General features: G+C 41.1%; 1 protein-coding gene across 1 annotated transcript in view; it reads left to right on the top strand.

Annotated features, from left to right (window-relative positions):
- LOC132816011 (dynein axonemal heavy chain 11-like) overlaps nt 1-16,163 on the top strand; it is a 417,048-nt gene that overhangs the window by 99,094 nt on the left and 301,791 nt on the right. Inside the window, exons 21-26 of the mRNA XM_060825416.1 lie at nt 210-368; nt 4,459-4,581; nt 6,729-6,851; nt 9,341-9,565; nt 12,336-12,427; nt 15,451-15,577. Of these exons, the coding sequence (XP_060681399.1) occupies nt 210-368; nt 4,459-4,581; nt 6,729-6,851; nt 9,341-9,565; nt 12,336-12,427; nt 15,451-15,577 (849 nt within the window). The remainder of the gene's footprint in view (nt 1-209; nt 369-4,458; nt 4,582-6,728; nt 6,852-9,340; nt 9,566-12,335; nt 12,428-15,450; nt 15,578-16,163) is intronic.

Genomic DNA, 16,163 nt, shown 5'->3' with positions numbered 1-16,163 from the left:
CAAATTCTCTCTGAAATTTGCATTTTACCAGGCCATCAATTTTATTGTTGCATTTACACAAGCATATTTAGTTCCTGTGTACTGCAACCTTTTTCATTGCTCTGAAACATTAGTGAAGTCTTTTTTGTTTTGGTCAATGGTGCATGATGCAAATCATCTGTTGCTTTAAGTCAAAATTCTTATTTCATGTTGCTTTATACTTTGTGTAGGACATCAGAATGCTTGACAAAGAAGTGCGTGCTTGGGATGCATTTGTCAGTTTGGACTCCAGTGTGAAGAACCTGCTCACGTCACTACGAGCAGTGACAGAATTACAAAACCCAGCTATCAGAGACAGACACTGGTACCAGCTGATGAATTCCACAGGGGTCAGTCCAACATATGTTGCTATAATATTTAGAGATTCTTTTTCATTAATTCAGCTGGGAAGCAATTTTCTTCTAATTAATATTGTGTTCTATATATCCAGATTCATTGTACAATGGACTAAACAATATTTCAAATTTTAGAGGAGCTAAGGGCAGTGAAAAAATATTTCAGGAACATAGATCCAAATACTTGGCAATGTGGAAAGAACTCTGGGATTTCTTAACAAGAAAACAAGGGTTGTCTGAAAGTTCTAACAAAGTGAATAGTTGGACATATTTTAAATTTTCCCTGTGGGTCTACTTCTCAACAGACAGACACCCTGATGAACAGACTACAGAGATTAAGAGATGCAATGTGAAAATGGTTGGTCAATGCTGGGCACTCTGAAGACGTTTCCTGGGGGAAACACACTGGTCCACAAACAGTGCTGTAAATATATTTGCCTAATGGATCTGGCAATTCTTGACTTACCTGCCTTCCCACACCCTAGAAAACTTGGGTAACATGGTTTATCTGCCTGGGTTTCTTTCTGGAAACAAGCTCCCTCATTTGTGTCTCACCAGTGAGAGCATTATGTCAGAGGCAGCCTCATAAAATAGAATCCCCATTGTGCAGAAAGGAGCCACTTGGTCCTCCAAGTCTGTACTGACCCGCTGTAAAGCATCCCACCCAGACCCAACCACATCCTCCACTACCACCACCCTATCACCGTAATCTCGCATTAACAATGGCTGACCGACCGAGTCTGCATAACCCTAGACACTATGGGCAATTTAGCATAGCTGATCCACCTAACCTGCACATCTTTGGACTGTGGGAGGAAACCAGAGCACCTGGCCGAAACCCATAGAGATACAGACAGAATGTGCGAGCTCCATACAGCCAGTCAGTCAAAGCTGGAATCAGACCTAGTCCCTGGCCCCATGAGGTAGCAGTGCTAACCACTGAGCCATGCTGCCCATCACTGAAGCTTGGAGCTGCCTTGCCACAGGTGTGCGGCCTATGAGTTTCCTGCTCCTCGCTTCTCCCTCTCACAACAATGGCTGCCATCATCAGTTTCCTAGGGCTCATGCTTTCAGCCTGATGTCTCCTTTCAGAACTGCTGCTATGATTTGGCCAACAAACAACTGATGATGGGTTTATGACTGAAACGTTGATTCTCCTGCTCCTCAGATGCTGCCTGACCTGTTGTGCTTTTCTAGCACCACCCTCTCAATAAATACACCTTCCACCCATTGAGGGCCACCATCATAGAAAATTTGTCCTGTCACTGCTTCCCCCTTGAAGTACAGCAAGGCCTGAGAAATTGGTCTCTGGCTGGGCACACAAAATCCTGACCATGCTGTTCAGAACTAAAGGCAGCCATCCAAATGGGGACAAGCCAGAGCTTTATCTTATGGTTACATCACTTTACTGTTTGTATTCCAACCAGTTGAGATAATAGCCACCATTTCAATAGACCTTTGAATTCTAGTTTGTATTTGCCTACTCGCCTTAGAGATTTCCCTGAATTACCTACATTCTGTAATGAATGATGTCTTTTTTCTCTGTCTGTCGTAATGTTGCCCAGTCACTTGATCCGCCAGTGTCCCTTTGCACTTTTCTTTTCCCAGCTTTATTGCACCACTTAATTTTGGATCTATGCCTCAATTCCATCATCAAAGTGATTTATAAATGTAGTGAGATTCTGAGATTAATTCTAGAGCTCTGAAGGGGGAGCCTCATATTCCCATTCTATCAGTTGTGTCCTACACTATTTCCCTATCCAAATCACTTAGTTGCCTCCAGTTCCATGAATTCTAATTTTCTTAGCATTTTGTTATGTGAACCTGAGAGTTATAGGAGTCAATATTACAGAAAAAAGGCCCTTCAGTCCATTGAGTTTGTGCTGGTAACAAACAACTACTTAATTATTCTAATCTCCTCTCCAATGCAATCACAGCCCTCCAGTAATGTGTATCCCACATTATTCTAACACAGTGTTCTAGCTGTGGCCTAACCAATGTGTTTTGTACAGTTCCAGCATCACCTCCCTGCTTATAAATTCTGTCTCAGCTAATAACTGCAAATATCCCAGATGCCTTAATCATCTTTTCTAACTGTCCTGCTGCATTAAGGGACCGGTGGACATGCATAGCAAGGTCATTCTAGTACTTGGTGGTTCCCAGGGTTCTACTATTCATCATGCATTGCACAGCTTTGTTTGTCTGGCCCAAGTCCATCATAGAACATTACAGCACAGTATGGGCCCTTCAGCCCTTGATGTTGCGCCGGCCACGTCACACTTATTCAGATTAAATTCCATTTGTCACTGATCAGCCTACCTGGCCAACCTATCTCTATCCTAACGTAATCTAAGGTTATTCTCCCCACTGTTTACCACCCCACCAATTTTTGTATCATCCACGAACTTATTGATCAATCCTTTTAAATTCAACTCTAAATAATTTATATATACAACAAACAGCAAGGGCCCCAACACTCATTCCTGCAGAATGCCACTGGACACAGGTTTCCAGTCACAAAAACATCCCTTGACCATCACCCTCTGCTTCCTGCCACTCAGCCGTTCTGTATCCAATTTGCCAAATTTCCTTGCTTCCCAAAGAAATCCGTCGGCCATGCAGGACCTTATCAAAAAGCCTTGCTGAAGTTCAAGTAGACTATGGCAAATGTGTTGCTCTCATCTAAACACCTGGTTGCCTGTTCAAAAACTTCAATCAAGTTGGTCAGACATGACTGTGCTTCTGGATCAGTGGTGCTGGAAGAGCACAGCAGTTCAGGCAGCATCCCAGGAGCAGTGAAATCGACGTTTCGGGCAAAAGCCCTTCATCAGGAATAGGCAGAGAGCCTGAAGCATGGAGAGATGAGCTAGAGGAGGTGGGGGTGTGGGGAGAAAGTAGCACAGAGTGAGTGGGGGAGGGGATGAAGGTGATAGGTCAAGGAGGAGAGGGTGGAGTGGATAGGTGGAAAAGGAGATAGGCAGGTAGGACAAGTCCGACAAGTCATGGGGACAGTGCTGAGCCGGAAGCCCAGAACCAGGGTGAGGTGGGGGAAGGGGAAATGAGGAAACTGTTGAAGTCCACATTGATGCCCTGGGGTTGAAGTGTTCCGAGGCAGAAGATGAGGCATTCTTCCTCCAGGCGTCTGGTGGTGAGGGAGCGGCGGTGAAGGAGGCCCAGGACCTCCATGTCCTCGGCAGAGTGGGAGGGGGAGTTGAAATGTTGGGCCACGGGGCAGTGTGATTGATTGGTGTGGGTATCCCGGGGATGTTCCCTAAAGCGCTCTGCTAGGAGGCGCCCAGTCTCCCCAATGTAGAGGAGACCGCATCGGGAGCAACGGATACAATAAATGATATTAGTGGATGTGCAGGTAAAACTTTGGATGTTGAAGGCTCCTTTGGGGCCTTGGATAGAAGTGAGGGAGGAGGTATGGGTGCAGGTTTTACAGTTCTATCACCTTCACCCCATCCCCCACTCATCTATTGTACTCTATGCTACTTTCTCCCCATCCCCACTCTCCTCTAGCTTATCTCTCCACGCTTCAGGCTCTCTGCCTTTATTCCTGATGAAGGGCTTTTGCCTGAAACGTCGATTCCTTGGATGCTGCCTGAACTGTTGTGCTCTTCCAGCACCACTAATCCAGAATCTGGTTTCCAGCATCTGCAGTCATTGTTTTTACTAACATGACAGTGCTGCCTATTCTTTATTAATCCCTGACTCTACAAGTGCAGATTAACCCTGTCCCTCAGAAATACTTCTGATAGTAGTTAAGGTTAAATTGGCCTGTTGTATCCTGGAAGCCTGTGTAAGTAACATCCATGGACACTTCAAAATCTACAAAGTTTGCTCGCTCTTTGAAAAGAACAGCTAGCTTTGTTCAAGACGACTTGCCTTTTACAAATGCATATTGGTATCTCTGATCAGACAGTTCTGGGAGTATAGACCGGAAACAGTGAGAAGATATTATAGGCCAATTTACTGTGCATCAGCAATATTGTCTCAGTAAAAACCCTAGGAATAAATAAGAAAAAACTGTCATGTGTATTTGTACTAAATTATTTATTTGTTTATTTTACCTGTTTTTCAGGTTAAGTTTATAATGAGTGATGACACAATTCTGGCTGATCTGTTAGCTCTGAAACTACATAGAGTTGAAGATGAAGTCCGGAACATTGTGGACAAAGCTGTAAAAGAGTTGGGAATTGAGAAGGTTTTTGACATTACCAATTCTGATTTTAGTAGTCCTGGTTTGGAGAACAGAAAGCTCAATTAAACTGTGTTTCTGTGAATGCTGAAAACATGAAAAAATAAAGTGGCGAAAACATGCCAGTTCTGGTAGCAGCTTTGGAAATGGAAGTAGGAATAAAGGGCGAGTCTTGTGTCCTGCCCATGATGTGTTTAGTGCTTGGGGGCATTTACTTTGGCAGGAATAATTTGGGTATGGATCTTGTCACCTTTCCACCTTCACAAGAGTTATGTTGGTGTCAGGAAGGTTCTTGGATAGCATTCTCACCCAGCTGCCAGCTGATACTCTGAAGTCATCATTAACTGCCATATAAGGGTTCCCTCTCACTGATGCTGTTACTGTTCACCATGTATGGGAAATTTCATGCTGAAAAGACTCTCAGTGCCTCATGAGGAACCTGGCAGCAAGATGGAGGGAACCTACTGAGATCTGCCCTCTGCCTTCCCATATTATCATCAGGAAAAAAGAGAGAGTACTGTGGCAGGCAAAAGAGCAGAAGGTGTGTTTAGTGGAGCTATAAATGTCAAAGCATGCTCACAAATAACAGCTGGGGTCCAAAAGAGCAAAGGAACCTGAGATTGTGATCTTCATGATTATTGAAGGCTATGTTAAGCCCAGAAGCCTGTCAAGTGCCCAGTTTGCATTGAGCTGCATTTAAGCAATATAAGAAGACTAGAACTTAAGCATGCGAGGAGAACAGCAAGTTAAAAATGGCAAAAAAATGAAGGGAGGGGCTCACTCTTTCAGACTGAACAGAGGTGTTCTGCAAGCGCTCTCTCACTCTACACTTAGTCACCCTGCTGTAGTGGAGAGTCAGTGCGCAGATGGTGAATATTGGTTGAAAGACTCAAATCACCATCCTCTACCATTTTCAGAGAAGCCATTCCATCCACTGCAATATGGTCCTGTCATCAGCTGCTCTGTAGAACACTCCTCTTCCCATACAAGTGCAGGGGATAACAAAGTCTTGCTTCTTCCTCTTCCCCTCTCAGTATGCAAAGTCCCAAACACACCTTTTAGATAAAGTAACAATTTACTTATTTTTTTAAATTTCTGTGTTCACTGTTCACAATGTGGACTTCTCTACCACGGAGTGACCAGATTGAATGATCACTTTGCAGAATAGTGCCAAGCAATCAGTTTGTTGTCCGCAGAATTTGCAATTCTCCTCTCCACTCATATACTGTCTTTTCTGTCTTTGGCAGCCAACATTGTGCCAATGAAGCTCAATGGAAGCTGAAGAAACAGCATTCCTATTTCGAGTTAGACACTTGACAACCTTTCAGATTCAATAGTAAATTCAGTGTTTTCCAACCATCGTCTCTTTCCCTTTGTTTTGACAATAGCTGTTGGTAATGATTTTGCTTTCATCCCTCCACATAGCTTTAGTTCTTTCATTTGTCCCATTGCTCTCCTTTTTTTACCTTCATTATCTTTATTTTTCCATTTCGTTACTCCTGCCTTCCAGCCTATAGACCTTGCCATTCATTGTTTCCCTCTCCTGCCTGACAGTTACATCTGTCCATATCCCTGATTTTGATGGAGGATCATTAGCCTGAAAAGGTTATTCTTGTTTATTTCTCCACAGTTGCTGCTGAACGTGTGTGAACACTCAATATTATTTTCTGACCATTTACACAATCCAGAAAGATTTTCAAGCCAATTTCATGATCATAACCTGTTCTTGACACTTTATTTGAGGCTAGAAATCTAATAGCAGTTTCTTGTATGTATTTGTTATGTCAGTGTGTCCACCTCTATTAGAATATAACATCAAAATGCATGCAATAGCAGTTTTCCTTTCATTTAACTACTTTTATTATTTGTGGTCCTGCAGGTCTTCTTATTGTTGTTATTTAATATGATGAACTTGAGTGATACTGAAGCTGGACTCAGTCTCATCTGTAGAGATAATAAGAAATGTCATAATCCTATTAATTTGCTTATGCATGTCTAAATGATGAAATATTTATTTCATTGGAAGGCTGCCTCAGTGAACAATTTGAGATTAGAAAGCATTGAAGTTAAATGATTACATTGAAAACTGATTTCAGAAAATGTAATGGTATTATGAGCCTATCCTGGATGACTAGCCAATGATTTATTTTCAGGTCCTCTCAGAAATCAGCTACACATGGACCACCATGGAGTTTTCATATGAGCAACACCATCGAACAGGAACACCCCTGTTGAAGTTTGATGAAGAGCTTATTGAAATTCTAGATGACAGCCAAGTATGATTTTTAAAACTATCTTTGTTCTTGTTTTCTTTGATTTGAGGCAAGGTTATACTCCCGTACCAGTTAGAGCATTGAGAAGAATGGAGAAAATTCAAACAAAGCTCAAAAGAAGCCAAAATTGGATGTAAAATGAGTGGCTGGTGAGATTGCATCTCAATCCCCACCAGCAAAATAGGTGATCAGGACCTTTCACAGGGTAGAAAGTGGATCATGCAATGCCGATTTTATGGAAGTCTATAACTTGAGGAAATAAAACTGATTTCTCCGTGCTATCAATGCAGCTGAAAAGTTTCCAATTTCACATTGAATTGGGCAGTATTTGGATGTTACTGATGGCTGGTTAAAACATGCATTGGACACCTTGCATGTGTTAATAAAGGGCCTCATACTTGTTTTGAGACCTCTCTTGGAATTTCATTAGGACTGAATGGAACATGTTCAACTCAGGTTTGTAAATTCTTGGGTGTCCTAACCATTGGTCCTTGAGGGACCTACTGGAAACCATCAAAGGTATTTTCTTTTAAAATTACTTATCATACAAAGTCAAAGGAAGTGGCAGCTTCCTCCCTACTTCACAAGTCTCTCCAGCTTCTGAAATGTCCCCAGAAAGGGGCCATTCTCTCACTCATTTTGTGTTTTAGCAAAGAATATGGAGAGACAATAAAAGCCAAATTACAAGATATTAAAATGGGTACAAGAGGAGAGAGGCCTTGTATATTTATGTACAAATCACAGATAATGTCAAAACAAATAAATCTTATGGGATACAGGGCTTCATAAATAGAGACATGGAGTATAAAAAACATCCCAAGCCTACAGGAAACTCTAGCTGTGCTGAGCTGGAGTATGGTGTCCAATCTATGATCCACACAATAAGAATGGAGGAAGGCTTTGCAAAGGTTAAAGAAGAATGGTTCAAGGAATGACAAATTGCACTTATCTACGTAAATTGGAGGGGCTGGGGTGTCCTTCTTAGAGCGGAGAAGGTTCAGAGATGTTAGAAATGTTTAAAGTCACTAACAGTTTAGATATGACAAATAGACGATGTTTGTAATAGTTAGCAACCGGAGAGCACATGTTTTAGGTGATTTATAGAATCAGTAGAGAACAGCTTCTTCCCTGCTGTTATCGGACTTTTGAATGGGCCTCTTAGTTGGTCCATGGTGATCACTCGCTGCACCTTCTTGGCTGCTGTAACACTGTACCCTCAACTCTGTTCTGTTACCTGATGCAATTGCACAAAACAAACTGTCTGTAAAGCAGATAAGACAAAACTTTTCACTCTACCTCAGCGCGTGATACTTACAGCTCAAAGCAAACGAGGAAAATGTATTTTTTACGTGAAGTACTGAAGCGAGAAGTGCTCAGTATTTGGAATGCCTGATAGATAATAGGTACAGATTAAATAGAAGCATTTAATTGGGCATTGGTAAATATTTTAAAAAGAACTAAAACTTGCAGAAAGTCTGGGAAAGGGCAGAAGAGTTGACACAGACATGATGGGTTAAATAGCCTTTTCTTTGCCAAATTAGATTAGATTAGATTTACAGTGTGGAAACAGGCCCTTCGGCCCAACAAGTCCACACCGACCCGCCGAAGCGAAACCCACCCATACCCCAACATTTACCCCTTACCTAACACTACGGGCAATTTAGCATGGCCAATTCACCTGACCCGCACATCTTTGGACTGTGGGAGGAAACCGGAGCACCCGGAGGAAACCCACGCTGACACGGGGAGAACGTGCAAACTCCACACAGTCAGTCGCCTGAGTCTGGAATTGAACCCGGGTCTCCAGCGCTGTGAGGCAGCAGTGCTAACCACTGTGCCACCGTGCCGCCCACAAAGAATAATTAGCGAACAGCTACTTACAACTCTTTCCTCTAACCTATCTTTCAATTTCCCTTCTATAATACTTTTTTTTTTATTGATTAGATTAGATTAGATTACTTACAGTGTGGAAACAGGCCCTTTGGGCCAACAAGTCCACACTGACCCGCCGAAACGCAACCCACCCATACCCCTACATATACCCCTTACCTAACACTACGGGCAATTTAGCATGGCCAATTCACCTGACCCGCACATCTTTGGACTGTGGGAGGAAACCGGAGCACCCGGAGGAAACCCACGCAGACACGGGGAGAACGTGCAAACTCCACACAGTCAGTTGCCTGAGGCGGGAATTGAACCCAGGTCCCTGGCGCTGTGAGGCAGCAGTGCTAATTATTCTGTAATTCTCTGTGTTTTCTGGAATGCTTGGAAGCATCAAATCTTTAGAAGTGGATGAAACAGTAGAAAATATGATGGCACTATATATGTGAAATCAAGCTTCATAGCACCTGTACAAATAGCATTTGCAATTTCTTTTTATTTTCTCAAGTCTAAGGAGCTGTCTTCTGATAGTGAGCTGTTTTTCCTCTTTTCCTCCTGGTGTAAATAGTTGATGAGAATTCCTCTTTGTCTCACTTCTGTCTTTACAGGTGCAGTTACAAGGTATACTGCAAAGCAAATATGTGGAGTATTTTATTGAGCAGGTCTCAGCCTGGCAAAAAAAGCTGACAGTAGCAGACTCTGTCATCTTTATCTGGATGGAGGTCCAACGCACATGGTCTCATCTTGAGAGTATTTTCATTGGATCTGATGACATTCGAAACCAACTTCCTGAAGATGCCAAACGATTTGATGGAATAGATTCAGACTTTAAGGTTGAATTATTAATGTATTTTGTTTAAGTTTTGATTTTGGTAATATGTTAATTAAAATTCTGAGTCGAAGAGCGTGGTGCTGGAAAACCACAGCTGGTCAGGCAGCATCTGAGGGGCGAGAGAGTCAGTGTTTTGGGCATAAGCTCTTCATCAGGAATGGGGCTTGTGGGCCAAGGGGCTGAGATATAAATGGGAGGGGGGTTGAGGCTGGGGTAAGGTAGCTGGGAATGCGATAGGTAGATGAAGGTGAGGGTGAAACTGATAGGTCAGAGAGGAAGGTGGTGCAGATAGCTGGGAAAGGAGATGGACGGTTGGGACTGTTCAAAAGGATAGTAGCAAGTTGGGAGATTGGGACTGGGATAAGGTGGGGGGAAGGGAAATGAGGAAACTGGTGAAATCCACATTGATCCTGTGTGGTTGGAGGGTCCCAAGATGGAAGATGAGACATTCTTCCTCCAGGCATCGGGTGGTTATGCCCGAAACATTGACTCTCCTCCTCGGATGCTGCTTGACCGGCTGTGCTTTTCTAGCACTGCACTCTTCGACTCTGATCTCCAGCATCTGCAGTCCTCGCTTTCTCCTATTTTGAGTCTGGGTTTTCCTCACTGCCAATATACTAATGATGTGAGATTTCAAACTCTCTGATTGTTGACCCAAGTGAATTTGTTCTGACCAGCCTAATTGAAACATTTCTCATCGGTTGACATTTAATTCCTGCCTTTGATTTGAAGCCCACTGTTAGATGTTGGCACAGCCATTACTGAAGGTGTAGAAGGCTTGTAGCTTATTATGTTTATTAACAGAATTTCATTGTGCCATGAAGTTTTGATTTATTTCTTTTAATCTGTCTATTCAGACATGTTGTGATACACCTATGTGGCTACTGGGACTTGAACCAGAGTTTGCTGGACCAGAGGCCCAGAGAATAATACTTTGCCACAAGATTTCTTATTGTATACTTGCTGCTTCTAAACATCTCAGCCTGGACACCTTTGCAGCACCCCTGACAACGTGTGTGTCTTAACATTGGGGAGAATGGGATTAATGTTTCTATCCCCTGTATGAGTACAGGCAGCATATGGCATCATTTAATGATGAAATGTTTCTGTTTTGGAAATGGGTACAACTTTGGCAGGAATATGTTCTCCAATCCTGCGCCATTCTACCTTCCAAGGCAGCAAATAAGCAAAGGAGCAGGCTTTCCCTGTCGGGGCCTGGAATCATGTTCGGGGCATTTTTTGCTCTCACATTCCTGACTGTTAATCAATGGGGAGCTCCTATGGGATTTTTGATTTTTAAAAATCAAAGGGGATTAGACTGGAGTTGTTCAAAATGAGTCACCAAACAGGTTGGATTGAACAAATAAAAATAACATATTCAATTAAAGTGGCATTTTAAGTGCTTACACTCTGAATAGGTAGCATGACAGATACTAATTTTATTCAGTATGGAGATTTAATAGGGATGCATCATAATCAATAAATATTCTGTTGTGTTATCTTAAAGCTTTCTATAAAAGAGTAGTGTTATAGGAGACTGTAATTCCTGGTTCCTAACAAAGGTTATGACCGTCTTTAAAATATCCTCTTGGAAGATAATTGCACCTGACAGGAGAGAAGCTGTACCTTGGACAGGTGAACACTGTGTGAGGTTAGAGGAAGCAAAGGAGTGAGGGAGTGGTTTTAGTTAAAATAGCTCACTGACCTTGAGAAAGCCCAGGCATTGGATAACTCAAGGGTGGGCAATGTTTGGGTTTGTGGTGTATGCATTCAAACAGTGTTTGGTACTCAGATTAATGAAATCCAAATGTTGGTGAAAGATAGAAATTTCCATGTTGTTGGGATCATGGTGTGATACAGGGACGTGGAATCAGATATCTGTTAGAGAAAGAAAATGATGCAAAGATATATTGCAGGACACTGATGTGAAACATAGAAACTCTGCAAGTCATCTATAAGCCCAAAGAACGAATTAATTTCAACAAAGAAAGTTGTCTAAATTTTCTTTTAACTGCTGTGTGTTAGATTATTTATAGTATATATACTTCCTGTCATATTTCTAAACTATGCATATAAACTTTGCACCTTTATCAAATAAGCCTTTGTCTTTTAATAAGTTGTAGTTTATTAAAGAAAATAATTTAGCAAATTTGTATTCTGAAATAGATAATAAAAGTATGTACACATGGATATACTGATAACTGGGTAAAATGTTTAAATCTATATTGTGATCAGTGGGGCAGTGGAACTGGAGAAAGACAATTCCTTCCTTCAATGAAGGTCCTAACAATTAAACAATATGTCTTTAAGGTATTACTCCCAGCCCCTCAGATTCCATGAATCTTTGTTTCTTTCCCTCGTCCTTGCTGTTTCTCTCATTTATCTCCATCTCTCTCTGTGTGTCTCTCTCTCTCAAACACACACTCACTGTTCTTTCTCTTGTGAACTCTTTATGTTGCGATGTTATGCTCTTCCTCCCGTGTGGTCTGTTTCCCACTCTCTTTCTTTCATGAACTCTGTCTCTCTCACTCACTCGTGTTTTCTATTCCCTTTTTGCTCATGCTCTCCTTCACCTGATCTCCAAATCTCTCCCCTGGTGCCCACACACTCCTCTTCTTTTGTCTGCTTACCTGGCAGGAGTATGTCATGACCACACCTGCAAAGGAATAGAGTTTATCATTATAGGGGCCATGTCTGTACTCATGGATCTGATTCACTCTTCAGCCAATCTAGACAATTATTCCTGCTCTCTCTCTTTATTTTAAAAAAAGGAATTAATGTCAGAAACAGCCCAAACAAAGAATGTCCTTGAAGCAACAAATAAACCAAAGCTGTATGAAAAACTTGAAGCTCTTCAACAAAGGTAGGATTTTAAAAATACTTTGAATAACACATTTGATTTTGTATGCTAACACTTAGTCCATATTTTAAGATTAATGAGGCTATGGGAGATACAGTATGCTGTTGAGAAATAACAATTATTTTCTTTAACAAAATGCAGATAAAACAGAATAAAATTGAATGTTAATGTCTTGGAATTGGCATAAAATTGAATAGAAGTATTCAATGTAAGGAAGCCATATAATGGGCTCGTAAATTCACCAAATTTTGGACATTTTAACAGTAGAAATGCCACTTTCTACCTTGCAAAACCATCTTGGTATTTTTTGGGACAGATTGAATATTTTCAGTTACACCTGAAATTATGTAATTTCTTAAAGCATTCCACAGAATTGAGCAATTATCAAGCAAGCAAAGACAAAACTCATAGGCTTAGTAGATATATGAAGATGAAAAGAAAACTTTAGTGTTTTGGACATCAAAGTTGGAGTTAGAAAGTTTAAGAAATATACATTGAGTCTGCCAGAATCAGGAAAAAGATGGGAATCTTATTGATTCAGTGAAGGATAGCTAATTTTTTTTCTGTTTATTCATTGTTGGATCTGCTTTTCATGTTTGATTTTGGCATATATTGTTTGATTTTCATTATAATAAACTTAATGGATGTCCCAGTAACTCATTGGAGCATGTAGAGTATGATGGTTTTCTGTCCCTGTTATCTGATACTATTATTGACCTATTATCTGAGCCCTTTTTAAAAACTGTACATGACAAGACGGGGTTGACCTTCTTGCCGAATGTGTCTGAGAATTCTCAGTTCCCAGAAACAAAGTGGAAGAATAGGAGGAGCGTTATTATGTTCAGACTCTCTTTGTGAGTTACCGCTGGAATTTTGGGGTTTCTCTTCAAATGTGGTGACATGCCATGAAGATGCCAGAGCAGTCAAACATGGAGGGGACATAGTCTGGAGAATGTTTTCCTTGTATTCCAGTGTCATCCATGTGTCAGAAGGGAACCCAAATGTAAAGATACTGGGAGAACTTGTTAATGGACTTAACAATTGAATTCCCCTAGAACAGAGGAGGATCTGGAAGTATCAAGAAGCCAGACAGTGGAATTCTGGGAACAGAATTGATCTGTACTCGGAGAGACTGGAATTAAGCAAGGACAATCAGCCTGGTTTTGTTGAGGAGAGACCATGTCTGACCAATTTAATTGAATTTTTCAAAGAGCTGGCCAGATGTGTAGATGAGGACACTACATTTGGCATATCCTTCAGCAAGGTTTTTGATAAGGTCCCGCATGGGAGACTGATAGTGAAAGTCAAAACCAAAATTGTCTGAGTGACAAGAAGCAGAAGGTGATTGTTGAAAGGGGTTGAAGGGGTGTCTTTGTGACTGGAAGCCTGTCCCCACCAGGCCTACAGTGTTTGGGCTTTTGCTGTTTTGTTGGTATTTATAAATGACCTAGACTTGAATATAGGAGGATTGATCAGTAGGTTTACAGATGAAAATGAAAATTGATGGTGTGGTAAGTAATGAGGAGAATGTAGATGGGCTGGTCAGATAGGCTGTTCATTGGCAAATAGAATTGAATCAGGATAAATGTGAGTTGATGCATTTGGGCAGGACAAACAAGACATGATGAATGCACGATGAGGTGTATGATCCTGGGAACCACCCAAGATAAGAGGGACCTCAGTGTGCATGTCCGCCAGTCTATTTAGGGTTAAGAAGATATATGGGATAGGTGCCTTAATCAGCCAAGACATAGAGTTTATAAGCAGGAAAGTTATGCAGGGACTGTGTAAAACGTTGGTAGGGCCACAGCCAGAGTATTGGGTGCAGTTCATGAATCCACATTATGGGAGGGATATGATTGTATTGAAGAGAGTGCAGAGGAGATTTACCAGGGGGTTGCATGGACTGGAGAGAGTTTTAGTTATGAAGAGAGATTGGATAGACTGGGGTTGTTTTCCTTGGAGCAGAGAAGACTGAGATGGGGGACCGTTATTGCAATGTATAAAATTATGAGAGACATAGATTTGGGAAACAGGATATAACTTTTCTCCTTAACAGAGGAATCACTGACTGCGGGCAAAGATTGAAGATAAGGGATAAGAGTTTGAAGGGGATGTGAGGACACTTTATTTTTCATTGTGGGTGCAGCGAGTCTAGAATTCATGCCTGTACGGGTGATATCAATTATATCAATATTCTTGGCTGAAGGCAGGAATCCTCATAACATTTCAGAGGCATTTAGATGTGTATTGGTGATGACACAGTATACAATGCTGGAGAATGGGATTGCAGAAATTAGATGGTCATTTTTGACCGGTGTAGTAGACTCAATGGGCTGAAGGTCCTTTTACTGTGCTGTATGATTCTATGACGAATCAGCTATTATTGCTGGCCAAAGGTTTACTTGTACATATCCCCTTGTCTCAAGCTCATTTGCAACCAGATCTTCTGCCACTGCTTGATCAAACAGCTATGTATGTCAAGTAACTTGCATTAAAAAGTGCAGTAATCTTTGAACTATCCTTAAGTTTTACTTTTCTATTTCAGACTGTGATCAAAAATACAAAAAAAAAGTTTAGCTATGTTCTTTACGACGGTGATTATGTTTCTGAGTTAGGATGCAATGTGGCTTGGAGAGGATCTTGCAAGTAGTGATGTTTTCATGCATCTACTGCTGTTATCCCTTTCAGTAGTAGAGGTTGAGCGTTTGAAAATTGTTTTTGAAGAAACCTTGTTGAGATGTTGCAAAGCATCTTGTACATTGTGCACACAGCAGTTCCTGGATGTTGAGGAAGTGAATGTTTAAAATGGTGGATGTGTGTTGATCAGTGGATTGCTTTTTCCGGGATTGTATTAGCTGCTTGAGTATTTTTGAAACCACAAACATCTAAGCACATGGAAACCCATCACTCGCCTGATCTAAGCTTTTACAAGCTTTGATAACTTTCATTAAGGATGTTTGTAATGTGATCACTGATGTAATTTAGGGAAATTAAGGTACAATTTTATCTCTCCTGTCCTGTAGGCTAGCCCTATGCGAGAAAGCTTTGGCTGAATATCTTGAAACTAAACGTTTAGCTTTCCCGAGGTTTTACTTTGTGTCATCAGCAGACCTACTGGATATCCTTTCCAAAGGAACACAGCCTCGGCAGGTATGTAGTCAGTTTACACAATCATGCTAAATTAATTTAAAAATAGCAAATGCTGTAAATAGACATCATGTGTGGAGAGATGATTTTTTGAGTATGAAGCAAAAGTTACAAGACAAGTTATAGATCAGTTTAATCTTCTGCATTGCAGACATCGGAGGGCTTATTTTGGAAGATCATGCAGCTGACAGTCAAGGTTCTTTGCCAGTAGAATGTACTGGGCAATGAACTAAATATTGAAAAATATGTCAAAATGACAAGTGAACGTGCAATTACTATCAAGGAATGGATTGTTTATAAAAGGTCTGGATTAATTCATTTTTGAAGCTGTCAGCCAAGAACTATTGATATAATTGTAGTGCTGAGTGCTTTCTTTCATTGATACTGTCAGTCGCATCAAGGATGATGAGGAGAATTGAATTGGTCATTGCTGTTTTGTAACGAGAATTTTGTATCGACTGTTGACATGCAAAAATATAAACTGATTTCCAGGACTCTAGTCACAAAATATTTTGTAACGTTATCATAGAGACCTTTAACAGATTTGTATCAAACTTCCCTCTCAACTTTGGAGACATTGACCCGTTTA

Source organism: Hemiscyllium ocellatum, chromosome 5 (assembly GCF_020745735.1).
Source record: "Hemiscyllium ocellatum isolate sHemOce1 chromosome 5, sHemOce1.pat.X.cur, whole genome shotgun sequence".
Taxonomy (NCBI): Eukaryota; Metazoa; Chordata; class Chondrichthyes; order Orectolobiformes; family Hemiscylliidae; genus Hemiscyllium; species Hemiscyllium ocellatum.
Note: the sequence above shows the minus strand (reverse complement) of the source record. Positions and strands in the feature narration are given on the sequence as shown.